The 12907-nt window shown below is 37.0% G+C and overlaps 1 protein-coding gene across 1 annotated transcript in view; it reads right to left on the bottom strand.

The window, feature by feature from the left end:
• The window catches only part of TTN (titin), a gene marked incomplete at its 5' end in the record, with an annotated part of 276293 nt that overhangs the window by 216076 nt on the left and 47310 nt on the right, over positions 1 to 12907 (bottom strand). Inside the window, 2 exons of the mRNA XM_079783141.1 lie at positions 6686 to 6742; positions 12126 to 12314. Coding sequence (XP_079639267.1) covers positions 6686 to 6742; positions 12126 to 12314 — 246 coding nt within the window. The remainder of the gene's footprint in view (positions 1 to 6685; positions 6743 to 12125; positions 12315 to 12907) is intronic.

Here is a 12907-nt window from a genome sequence, read left to right as displayed (position 1 = left end):
CACTTGCTTCTCAAATTCTTTGACATCTTTTTCACTTAACTCAACTTCCAAGACAATCTCTTGAGGAGAAGGTGTTCTTGATGATGAATTATTTTCCAAATCAAACTCCATGACATGCTGATGTGTTACTGGAGGTGGGAGTGCCACTGCTCTTCCTTGTTGGGGTACTATGTCTACATCTGCAAAGCTCTTTGCTTCCCCTATGATGTTTACAGCATGGCACATGTACTCTCCGCCGTCTCTTTTCTGAATGTTAGAAATTACCAAAGAACATACATTACCCACCCTTTCTATCTTGATTCTTTCATCTGGTTCTAGCAAAGATTTATTTTTATACCATTTCACACCGGGAACTGGAATGCCCTCAACTTCAACAATGAAGCCTAATGTTGTATTTTCATATATCTTCCTTTTGGTCAGAGGTTCAATAAAAGATGGAGGCATTTCATTGTCTTTGGGTTCGATGGCTTCATTGGGTGTACCAAATGAATCCGAGCGCCATACTTCATAGGCTGAGCTTCTCTCTCCTGTAGGTGTATGGAAATGTTCATTTGGCGTACTGTCTTCCCTTTCTATTTTTGATGGGTACCTTTTAAAGTTTCCAGTGGGGTTTGGTCCTCCAGTAGGAATATAATATCTTTCAACTGTTTCTCCTTCTAAAGGTGTAGAATATCGTTCTAAAGTCTCCCCTGGGGGTGTGGAATATCTCTCTAGAGTCTCCCCTGGGGGTGTGGAATATCTCTCTAGAGACTCCCCTGGGGGTGTGGAATATCTCTCTAGAGTTTCCCCTGGGGGTGTGGAATATCTCTCTAGAGACTCCCCTGGGGGTGTGGAATATCTCTCTAAAGTCTCCCCTGCAGGCGTGGAATATCTTTCTGTTACCTCCCCTTCCAAAGGTGTTGAGTACCTTTCAGCAACTTCCTCTAAAGGTGTGGTTCTTTGAACAGTCTTACCTCCTGAGTTTGTTGAGGATTGCTTAGTTGTATCTAATGGAGCAAAATATAAATCAGGAGACTTTGGAGTTTCAAAATGTTCAACAGAGGATGGTGGAGTATAAAACTGATCTAACTCAGAGATTTCTTCACTGCTTATACTTCCCACATCAATGGAAATATCAGATTCAGGAGAAAATGGACGACCTAATGATTCCTGTTGTTGGTTATAATATTCATACACAGTGTTGAAAGTTACTTCTTCAACCTCCATGGACGTGGTTGATTCACTCTGGACAAGTTTTGCCGTGTCTTTGGTGTCTCTAGTTTCAGGAACTTCATGTTTTCCAGCAGCAAGTAAGTATTGTGTTAGGGAGGACTCAGAGTCCTTTAATTCCATTGTATGTGCCTCATCCAATTTAGGAAAACAAGTTTCAATCTTTTCCTCTTCAGTAGTGAAGAAAGTTTCATTTTCCCCTTGAACTTCATAAACTTTTTCTTCTTCAGAGACATCATTTCTTTCACTTCTTTGTTCATTTGGATTCCGTTGTTCCTCAGTCATCAAGAATGAAAAGCACTGGCTTAGGGAGGGTTTTCTGTGGAGTGTGTCTGCTTCCTGAACATCACCTCTGTGGTCTCCAGTGGCATATTCCTGTATCCCTTCATCCTGCTTTTGAAATGATGCCAACTCTTGTTCCAAAGTGTGCTCTTCCTTCATTTCACAAACCTCTAAAAGCTTTTCCTCACTTGCTGCTTTTTTCAAAAGTGAAATGAAACTTTGATCTCCATTTTCTAAAGAATGTCTTTTCTCAGAAATAGCAGTTTCTCCTACATCTGCAGATGAGGTTTGAAGTAGGCCACCTGCCTGCCTATGGATTTCATCAGAAAAGATTTTAAGAGAAGTATCTGTGTCTAAAATTTCTACCTTTTGTTCCTGTATCTGTTGGACTTCTTTCCCCAAATAATAGGTCTTTTCATCAATACAACTTTCCTTCATCCAGTCCTGACTAGAAGAAATGTCTTGATTTGTAAGTATGTCATTTTGCATTCTTTTAGACATATCCTGTGTATCAAATAGTAATATTTCAGGGCCAGGAATTTCTTCCTTATAAGGTGTTTCCCATTGTGGCCTAGATTCCTGGAAATCTTTAGCTGCATCTCCTATATGAGAATACATTTGTTTTAGATCAAATACAATGTTCTCAGCATCAGTTGTTTCAGAAGCAGGATGTTGGATTTTAAAATAAGCTTCTTCTGGTTGATCACTATCTAATTCTTGGGATTTTAAATCTGGATTTTCTATTTGAGAGTGAAACTGCTTTAGGTCAAATGTAATAGGAGTTTCATATTCAGCCCTTTTAGAAACTGCAGACCACTCTATAAGACCTATTTCTTTCTGTTGCTCCCTCTCTTGTACTTTAAATTCCCCATGAGTTTGAGAAGAAAGCAGCTTTAAATTCATTATAATGTTAGATGAATCTGGTTCCATGTTTGGAGACATTTTATCTGTCTGATGCATATTTGCCTTTAGGTCACTTGATTTTGATTCTCTTTGATTTAATGGGAAGTCAATGTCATCAGGCTTCTTTTGAGGAGGATTAACAAATGATTTCTTGGTAGCTCTTTTCTCTAGAACTCCTTTTTCTGCATGTTGTAATTTTTCAAATGCAATGATTCTATGCTTCACTTTTCTTCTTGGGTAGTATCTCTCTTCACCAAGGGGTTCTTCATATGCAATGGTAGATGATTCTTTTGTATCATAACTATCAGAAGTTTTCCTTGAGTGGATATTTGAGAAATGGTCACTTTGGGCATATTCTTGCACATGTACCCTTTCTGGTTCACCAAGTTTTCCAAAATCATGTCTAACCTCTCTCCTAATTTTAACTTCACTGAAATCATCAACAAATGGGTAAACAGTACCCTCTGCTTGGTGCAGCTTTGATTTTTCACTTACACGCCCTTCTTTCCATTCATCCTGACATTGTATGAGTTCCGCTCTAATAGGTCTGTTGGTTTTTATGGACCTAGAAGCAACTTGCATAAATCTGGGGAGTTTTTCTCTAGAAGATGTGCAATGAGCATGGCCTTTCTGGGCTATTTGCTCAGCTGTCTCAAGGTTTTGAAAAACCTCCCTTATAGCATATTCTTTTACATTAGGTTGGGAAGTAAAAGGACAAGCTGGATAATCATACAAATGTGCCCTTACAGATTCTCCCTGAATTTGTTGACCTTTCGATTTTTTTTCATAAATTCCACCAATATTTTCTAATTGGCTATCTTCCCAGTGAATGACAGGTTCCACTGTCAGATCTGAAACACTCTCAACTGTTCCCGAACTGTTTTCAGCAACACATTTATATTTTCCAGAATCTTGAACATCAATATCATGAATATATAACCTGTAGCTATAATCAAACTCTTCAAATTGAAACTTTTGATCCTGCTTTAAAAGGACTCCGTTTTGAAACCATGCTACCACCGGCTTAGGCTCACCAGATAATAAACATTCAAGAACTATGAAGTCCCCTTCTCTACAGCTGGCATACCTTGGCATTTCTTGTAACATTTTTGGTGGCTCATTAGTAATATCGGATGAAAATATAAATTTGTGTTTTGGTGACCGAGTAGCCTCATCTCGAGGTGCTGCTTTAGGTTCCAGCTCTTCAAATGGAAACAATTCTCTTGACTCTTTGTCCTGTTCTGGGGTAGGAGTTGCTGCTGTTATCTGAATTTCTACAGGGAAGGAAAGCAACTCTATGTCTGCAGAGGAAGGACCTGGTGGGGTAGTTGGTAACACATGGAGATTTGTTTGGCCTTCTAGTCTCAAAGCCGGATGAACATCTTCTGCTTGGTCAAACACCAATGCCAGCTCTTCTTCCTCATCAGTGTAGTCATGCAATATTGGGATTTTATGTGCTTTGATACCGTGCCTTTGTTTTGCTTTCACTGTTAGTATACCTGTTGTCTTTATTGTTCCATATTGGTTGAACAGCACACAGGTAATAGAACCTTCATTTTGAGGAAGAACAGAAGTAAAAGTTAATGTTGAATAGTTTTCCAAGGTATGAATGATAAAGCCTTGATTACGTGGGATTGGTATATCATTGTTATACCATGTCACTATGGGTTGAGGATATCCTTGAAAATGACACATGAATTTACAACTGTCACCTTCATAAACCTCTTGAGATTCAATTTCTTGAAGAAATGAAGGTGGGCAACGTTGCAGATGTTTTTGGAAAGAATTTTCAAAAAATCCTGTGGTTTTTTCTTCCTGTTCAATTTTGAATTCTTCAACTCCTGTGAAAGTGGAGTGTTGTAATTCTCTCAAATCATCCTTTTTTATTCTTTTACTATCTATTGCTTCATTTTCTTTAATATTTGTAAGTATACCAAAATCACTCATATGTGGTATAACAGCTTGAGACACCTTTTCAGAAGTCTCATCTATTTCCTTATTTTTATACACATTAGTGATATATTGAGATGACTCTCCAATTTCAGTTTTGGTCATAATTTTTTCAACTTGTCTTTTTGCTTGGGTATTCTCATTTACTTGACTTCTACCATGTAAATGGTCTTTTGGTCGACTCTCTTTTAGAAATGCCTCTTGGCTCATTCTTATTTCAGTCTGGAGAATTTCTTCATCAACAGTAGTTGGAAAACTTGTGAGAGATTCTCCAGATTCTATATTTTGATCCATTTGAATAGAATATTCAGTTGAATATTCAACCGTATCCCTATTTTCAGCTAGATCAGATACTGACTTGCTTTCCATTTCCTCTCTAAAGAACATAGTATCTTTATTACTAGCTTCCCTTCTCAAAGTTCTTGAGCTTAGTTCAGATGACATATCTAAAAGAGATAACTTCTTTTTCTCCAGCAACGTTTTTCTAGCCTCCCGTAAACGTTGCAACTTCCCTTTAGTCTCCTCATCCAGGAAATTTTCACCTACGTTAAGCCATCCTCTGACATCAGATTTACCTTCTAGATATTCTTCATCATACATAAAATCTGTTTTCTTGCTAGGACTCACTGTCTCAAAGTGTATAGTTCGCATCATTCCCTTTTGTTCCACATCTTGTTGTTTGTTAAAGGGAGAGCCAGTAAACCTCAGGTCAACCTTCATCCTGCCCTCTTTCCTTTCAACTAATGTCTCTATATTTTCATGTGTCTGTTCTGCCCTTTTCAGAAATTCTAAATATTTCTCATCTTGCCCTTTTTGAATAACAAGCAGCGATGCAGTTGATTCAGCATACCCTTCACTGTTAATTGCTAACACTCTATAAGTTCCAGAATCTCTGTCTTGGACCCTTTTAATCTCTAAGCTGGAAGAGTGATCATGCAAATCACTCTCAGTTTTTATAACCCGCCGGAGACCTGTTGGGATTGGCCGATTGTTATAGAACCAAGTCATTTCCGGAGTTGGACAGCCAATTAATCTACACGTAAAAACAGCAGGTTCACCCTCTAAAACATACTTAAACGTAAGTTTTTGGGTAAAAGAAGGCTTGAAATATTCAGGCCAGGAGCTTGTAGATAATATTCTACTTGCATATCTTTTAGCAGCCATAGAGCTGTGGTCTACATCTTCAGAATCTGAAAAGGCATCACGTGTATCTCTTTCTGAATGTTCAGATTCTTCCTCGGAGAAAAATTCTGAAAAGAAATTAAATTATAAAGCATTTTACTATTTTCCATAGTATTTCAAAAAGTTGAAAATAAATGAAATTGCAAAATAGAAATGAAATAAAATGCATGCTACAGATTCTCACAAATCCATAGAAAAATTCACTCACCATATTTGTTCGAATAAACGCAACACCATGCTCTGTTTAAAAGATTCTGACACGAAAATCGTTCGTTGTCTGGTCTTTTCTTCAAACTGCTGAAATTTCTTCTTGAACAAGCAAAAATGCATTTGAAAATAACATGTTCCTGTGCATATTTGTTTTGAGAGCAGGAAAACTCTGTTCCTTTGATGGCTAAGAGGAAAATCTTACCTGACTTGCAGAGAGTGGAATAAACGCCCTTTCTGATCCTTTTGATTGCAGATTAAATTATTATATTTTTGATAATTAACTATTTTAAATATATATTTATATATACAAGAACCCAAACCATAAATAGCTAAAATAAAATAAGAAGGCGTTTATTCGAACTAATACAGCCATATAGTCACAACGTTATACAAAGAAAAGCAGGCAATAAGGATCACATAAGGCAGCTATCTGCAAGCCAGTGTAAGAGACATATCAATGTTAAAATGATGTATGAGCATGAAGTGTAAACCAGATGGGAATGTAACATTTTCACACACCCTAAATCAAGTAGCATTTCAATCATCATTCATTCATGACATTGCATTCTGAGAATGACAGCTAGGTTATTGTCTACTGTTCAATTTAATTCACTGTGATTTTGAAAACGAACTTCTATTTCATGATTTCATGCATTAAGATTCCAACTTTTTCTAATACACACTTTCGAAAATGGCTGCAAACATGAAAATAATGTGGCTGGTAAATTTTAAATTCGAGAATTTAAATTACTGTAAAACAAAATACTATGAAATGCATGTAACCATCAGCATACTAAACCAGGCATGCGACATAGTAATATATACTCTAAGAGATATATTTATACATCTATGTCATTTTTCTCAATGATAGTAAATGAAAGAAGGCAGTTAAGTATTCTATTAATCCTTCAGAATTTCTACTTAAATCTCATATTCAATGTAATAATACCTTTCATCTCCACCTCAATCTGCTGTTCAATCCTCTCGTGTAAAATTGATTCATAGGCTAAAATGGAAAAAAAATTAATGATTAATTTCATATACTGTCTGCCTCAATATATGATTCATACAATTATAATTTTATCTTTATTATAATAGAAAACTACATCCACCAAATGCATCAAACAATTCATGTCAAACAAATCAATGAACTGATAAAGTACATGACAATGTTGGCAGAAAAATTTAAAAGCATTTTTATTTTTGGTTTTCTATGAAATTTCCACATTTAGTTCTATAATTCTCCATGCCTTTACATGCATTCAGAAAAGCAATCCACAAGCTAAAGGAAAATTCTTTTTAAAAATGTCTTATTGACTGAACACTTGCTAAGAGATGAAGTCACATTTAAGGGGACATGCATTTTTTAACATGCCACATTTAGTTGATGGCTAGTCTCAGTTTTTCCTGCAGAATTAAGCATTTTCAGCTAGTAAATAAATACTCCTTTGGTTTAAACCACCTTTAAAATGTCAAACTACCTGAAGTTCAATTACATATTAAGAAGCAAAACAAAGAGTCAACCACTCTAAATGGCTTTTATTACATAAGGAAAAGGAACAGTCTTTAGACACAATCATCTCTGGGGTGGCTTCTTCAGAGAGGCAGGTGCCCTGGTACCACTCTCATCTCTCAGTTCGTGTGGCATTGTGCCAGTGGGCTTCTGAGTTCCTTGTGGTCTTTGGCATGAAGTGAATGACAAACTTGATGTTTTCTTTGACGATTCTCTCTTTACTTCACGGGTTGTTTTAATTTGTGACTCTTTGAGTGTTTTAAAACTTTTAGTGTTTGAACCAAGGGTGATTTTTGTAACTGCTCTGGTTTGCGATGTCTTTGCTAGGTAAGAATAAAGTTAGGAAAAGGAATCAATTAGCTGTGTTTGTACGAGTAAAACACATGCTGAATTTAGAGAAGATGGAATGTCATTAGGATGAGAAGGAAAGCGGCACATTAGTCCCAAAACTAATATATGAAATAGCTATGCTTACTATGCACATAAGAACTCAACACAAACTGACTTATGGGGTTTTTCATTCTTACTTGGTCTTTGTGGATAACTATGTAGCCTATGTAAAGTTATTAGGCCAGAAAAAAGAGGGGTATATAAAAACTGCCTTCTTTTAGATAATTGGACAACTGTGCCTGATCCTTCACCCTTCAAACACTTAAAAATGTTTTAACTTTTTAAAGTACAAGTAAGGCCGTCTGGACTTTCCAAGAAAAAAAAATAGTGTTCATTTTCCAAGAACACTTTAATAATATTTAATTAAAACTGGAATTCCTGGGGCAGAAATGTCTAAGCAAATCCCCTCTGGGAACTTGACTTTCAAGTACTATACTATGACACTAGGTTCTTTAGGAAACAAGTTGAAAGACCTACATTTCTCCCACCTCCACAGCACAGTTGATTCCCAATTATATTGATGCTGAAACTGTCATAGTTGTCACCTACAAGATGTGTAGATAACAACTCCAGATAAATAGTAACTGTGATTACTGTGCTTGCCAGCAGCTGCGGTCAAGTCTCCGGATGGTGGAATTTTCCACCTCATTTGCATAACTAAATCTCAGTCCTGGACTTTGGAAATATAACCAGAAATAGCCATAGAACAAAATGCCAACTTAAAAAAGAAAAAAAAAAAAAGGCCTTTTTTTGTGTGTGAGTGAATATTGTAGAACATTAAGTGAACTAATGAGCCAATTTCAAAATTCAGGGTAGAGAGGGCTGTGCACATAGCACTGTATTTTTGCCCCTGCTAATGTCTAACAACTAGAAAATAGTATGGTCAGATCTGGAAGAACCTGAGGCCACAGCTCTCAATAGACCCCTGGAGATGCCCAAACTTCTCCCAGCTTCCTTCCATGGATTCAGTGAAGCTCCTTTGTTGGCAAATAGACAGCACAGGCTTCTGAAGAATTTCAGACAGCACCTGAAGAATTTTGTCTTATATCATTAGTATCTAAAAGGAAAGTCCATAAAAGGAAAGTCTACAGATAAGAGGAAGAAGCTATCCTTTGCCCAAATTTATTCAGGCCTTTCCAGACACAGGGGAGAATCAAGCATAATAATAACATAAATAATGATTTTCCCATGAGATAATTCTACAATTCCCAGAAGATCTGAGGCTATAAAAGCAGCACGATTTATTGAGAAATATCTAGAGATGACTAATTTGATCCAGACCTATTATTGTAAGTGCCCATTTTTACATTTTCATGGCCTCCATGTAATAGCTAGAATCTCCAGATCTGAACACAAAGGGCAAATGAGAAATTTGAGCCTCCTATTACTAAAACAATTAAATTTAAGTGTGGCATAGTGTCAGGCACAAAAATAAATACTCAATAAATACTGGAACCATAATATCTTAACCTTCTTTGGTACACTCCCTAGGTGGCACATTTGGTCAAGATTAGAAAAGGCAGTCCATGTGAAATGAACCTTAACTTCCTGAACCTGGATCTGCTAGTTATACTTCCTAAATATAGACTGGAAAGTTAAATGTTCTTAACAAGTTTGGCCAATGACTTGGCCAACTTTCATAAGCCATTGATGAATACAGTACTAATTTTGAGATACTCTAATTAATATATTCATTGATTCAATTTGCATGGCAGAAAAGCTGCATAAAGCGATGAGGATGAAATGAATGAAGCAAGTCATAGCTAGAAATCAAATAACCACCTTCTATGCTTAGTACTGCTGAAGATGTCTTCTCTCCATACCCACTGTGTACAATGCAGCTGTACAATCCTTGGTCTACCAGCTGAACATTACATATGGTAAGGAAATAAGTATTTCCATTTTGTGACTGCTTCACTCTCTCAGATTCCTCTAGCTTTACACCTTCATGAGTCCAGGTTACATCAACAGAAGATTCATCCTCTAAAACACAGAGGAACTGAGCAGTGTCGCCACACTTTACAGAGAGGTCTTGAAGATGCAGAAGAATCTTTGGCGCCTCATCCATCGTCTCTTCAGAGTATTTATCAGATAACGCAGTGCTTTCTGCAATTTGTGACAGGGATGCGGGATGGTGCAACCCTACATCTTGCACAAATGCAGCTGTGTGGGTGGAACTTTGAGATATACTTTCAAAAACCTGCACTTCACATTCATATGATGATCCTTGAAATGACTTAACTTCGCTTTGGGATATTTTGCTCTCCTGCTTTGTGAAAGAGGAATCTGCCACTGCCTGGGACTTGGTGGCCTCTCTTACATCTTTCCCAGAACTTTGCCTAGCTAGGGCTTGCACTGTATAATCAAGTGACAAGAAAAAAGGAAAAGAATATTAAGATCTAAGCTTTGTCACTTGGCAAGGTTAGTAACACAAAATGGCATGGAGATGAAGATGAAAGACATCATTGTCACTTGGAAGCAACATGCCAGATGCAGTATGCCCTAAGAATTTTCACACAAAGGAAAATTCATTCCCAGCAATCCAGTGATGAATGGATGGTGAAGGCTCATGCAGATGCCATACAGTATCTGGCTTCTTTCTTTTGTTGTCACTGCAGTTATCCAGAATCAATCTCTCTCTCTCTCTCTCTCTCTCTCTCTCTCTCAACATTTGTCCTCTCTCCACAATATGCTTTGTAAAAAATATGCAGTAAATAGATCATTAATGATGCAATGATGAGATGCTGTTAAATGTTAAGCAGCATAGATGCCTAACAAAATGATTACTAATGTAATGCACGGAACACATAATTACTAATGTCAGACTTAAGATACATAGGTTAGCCCATAACTGAGACCTGGGTAGTGGGGCTGGTTGGGTGTTACTTTATTAGTAAATTAGGTACTGCCATAATATGCAATGAAACAAACAGCTGAGACTCTCATTAGTAACAGTGGGAGTAGGAGGTAGGCAGCAAATCAAAGTCTTCGAAGCAAGTCGGGCTTTACCTTTCGGAGTCACTGTGAGTGTAGCTGCACAAGTGGCTTCCCCAGCGCTATTGGCTGCTTTGCAAGAGTACTGCCCAGCATGCTCTGAGAAAGCGTCAACTATAAGCATTAAAGCCATGCCTGTGGATTCCTCAAAATTGAAAACTACATCTTTTGTTGGTAGAATGGGCTGCTGGTTATGAAACCACTGGATTTCTGGTTTGGGAATGCCAGAAACCCTTGCATGAAATCTGACTGTCTCCCCGCTGTGCACCCTGAGGCTTGATAGAGGCTGGATGAAGATGGGCTTTTGGCCAAGGGACTCCTTCTTAAATGAAAGTGATGAAGAGACATGCCATTGGGAGTTTGATGTAACTTCTTCAAGTTTGCTAAATCCTGAAAAGAAGCATGCCAGCCTTTAATGTTGTGCCCTGCATTGAAACCGGAACTCATGTGGAATTGTCAGCAGATCAGTGGCAAATTTCAACAGTGGACTGGAATCCAGTCCAGTCCTGACGCCTGGTCACTGTATGCCACTGTGGATTCAGTCATACAAGGTCACTTGCATTTTCCAGACAAACAAGCTGAGACATCAACAGTCTAAAGAACTTCACCATATTGTTCAAGAAGGCAGTAGTGGAGTACACAATTTGGTAAACGTATTCTTGTTTTCTGGTTTTATTTTTTTCTCTCTGGTTGTAAAACCAGCTTTTCTACTTTGCAAACCACTTTAAATTGATTATTAAGAGAAAATCTGGTTATTATAATAAGTGTTTACAATTGAATAAAAAAATAAAAGTTGCCTTTAAATCCTTATATATTTGTATATACTCAATACTATGTAGAATAAATTAGCTCAGGAAAAAGACTGTAAAAAAAATTGTTATCTTCTGTTGCATCAAATACCTCCCCACTGCTCCTCTCCTATCATCAAAGAAGTGTGTCTGATTGTAATTTAAAAGACTCAAGTAACAGAAATGTTTAACCTTCCTAGGACTGTGCCCCTCAACTCTCAGGCATTCTTTGAATGATGGTGAGTACAGCTGACTGGTGTACAGACCTGAAATTGTCCACTGTCACTTCTGTGAAATCAGGATTATGTGAATACAATGCGGGGATGGTTACACTCTTAGATTTTTAAAAATAAATTTAAATTTTTATCCTAGCCAAATGAGAAAACAAATATACCTATTTTTATCAAGTACATTTATCCCCATTCTGATACATGCTTATCAGGAAGCATGAAAGCTGATGATGAGAGCAACACATCAAAACATCATGGAGACAAAGCAGGCAAAATAACAAAGGGATGGTATGTGGCTCAGAATGAGAAGGAGTAAATGAAAAGTGAGAATATCACATATGACATGAACACAATTAGTTGCATTAAAAGAGAATGATAGGACCAACCATGATTTACATGAAATCTTTAGTAATTGTTACTGACATGAGATTAGATCTATATTGAAATGTGATTCTTAAAGTTGTTTTACTCTACCTTCCAGTCTCAAGTTGGCTGTGCTTGATACTTGACCTACGGCATTATTAGCAACAAAAGTATAAACCCCTTCATCTTCTGGATAAGCTTCAGCAATTTCCAGTTGGTAAGTGTCTTCAAATTGAGTCATTCTGAAGAACCTAGATGGCTTAATTTTCTTGTCCTTGCTGTACCAAGACACTGTTAGATCTGTAGTACAGAAGAAAATGTATATTTAAATCACAAAAACAGGTGGATATTTTAAATTTACCTGCAAACGCAATATCGATTATACTGGTGACTACATTTCACATTTATCCTCATAACATTATACTTTTCTTTTAGGCATATCAAATCTGCCCTTACATGATTTCTTTTCATCTTTATCAAGGAAACACGATTGTAGAAAAATTCAGCTTATAGACTGGTTGACATATTTGAAAATTTACAATTTTAGTTATATTATTTTAATAACCATTTGCATGTCATGCTGTGGAAGCAGGGAAAGATGTTGACATGCTTAGTGACCTTGAAAAGATAAGAGCTCTGAGAAACAGACATCATAAAGAACTTGATCTGGACTGTGGCTGCCTACTGGGACAGGGAGTGAAGAAAATGCGCACTTCTGGTGTGCAGAAAAATCAATCAAAAAGAGCTAAAAAGATCAACATCTCACAAAGTCTGAAATAGGCTGAATAAAAACGCACACCTGCATTTTTTTTTAATTACCAAAGAACAAGCATCAAAAGTTCTCAGCACCACAGAAAATATTTTTTAAATTGAAAATAATTGTTAAGTTGAAA

The sequence above is a fragment of the Cnephaeus nilssonii genome (genome assembly GCF_951640355.1).
Source record: "Cnephaeus nilssonii genome assembly, chromosome: 10".
Lineage (NCBI taxonomy): Eukaryota > Metazoa > Chordata > Mammalia > Chiroptera > Vespertilionidae > Cnephaeus > Cnephaeus nilssonii.
This window is presented reverse-complemented; position numbering and strand designations above follow the sequence as displayed.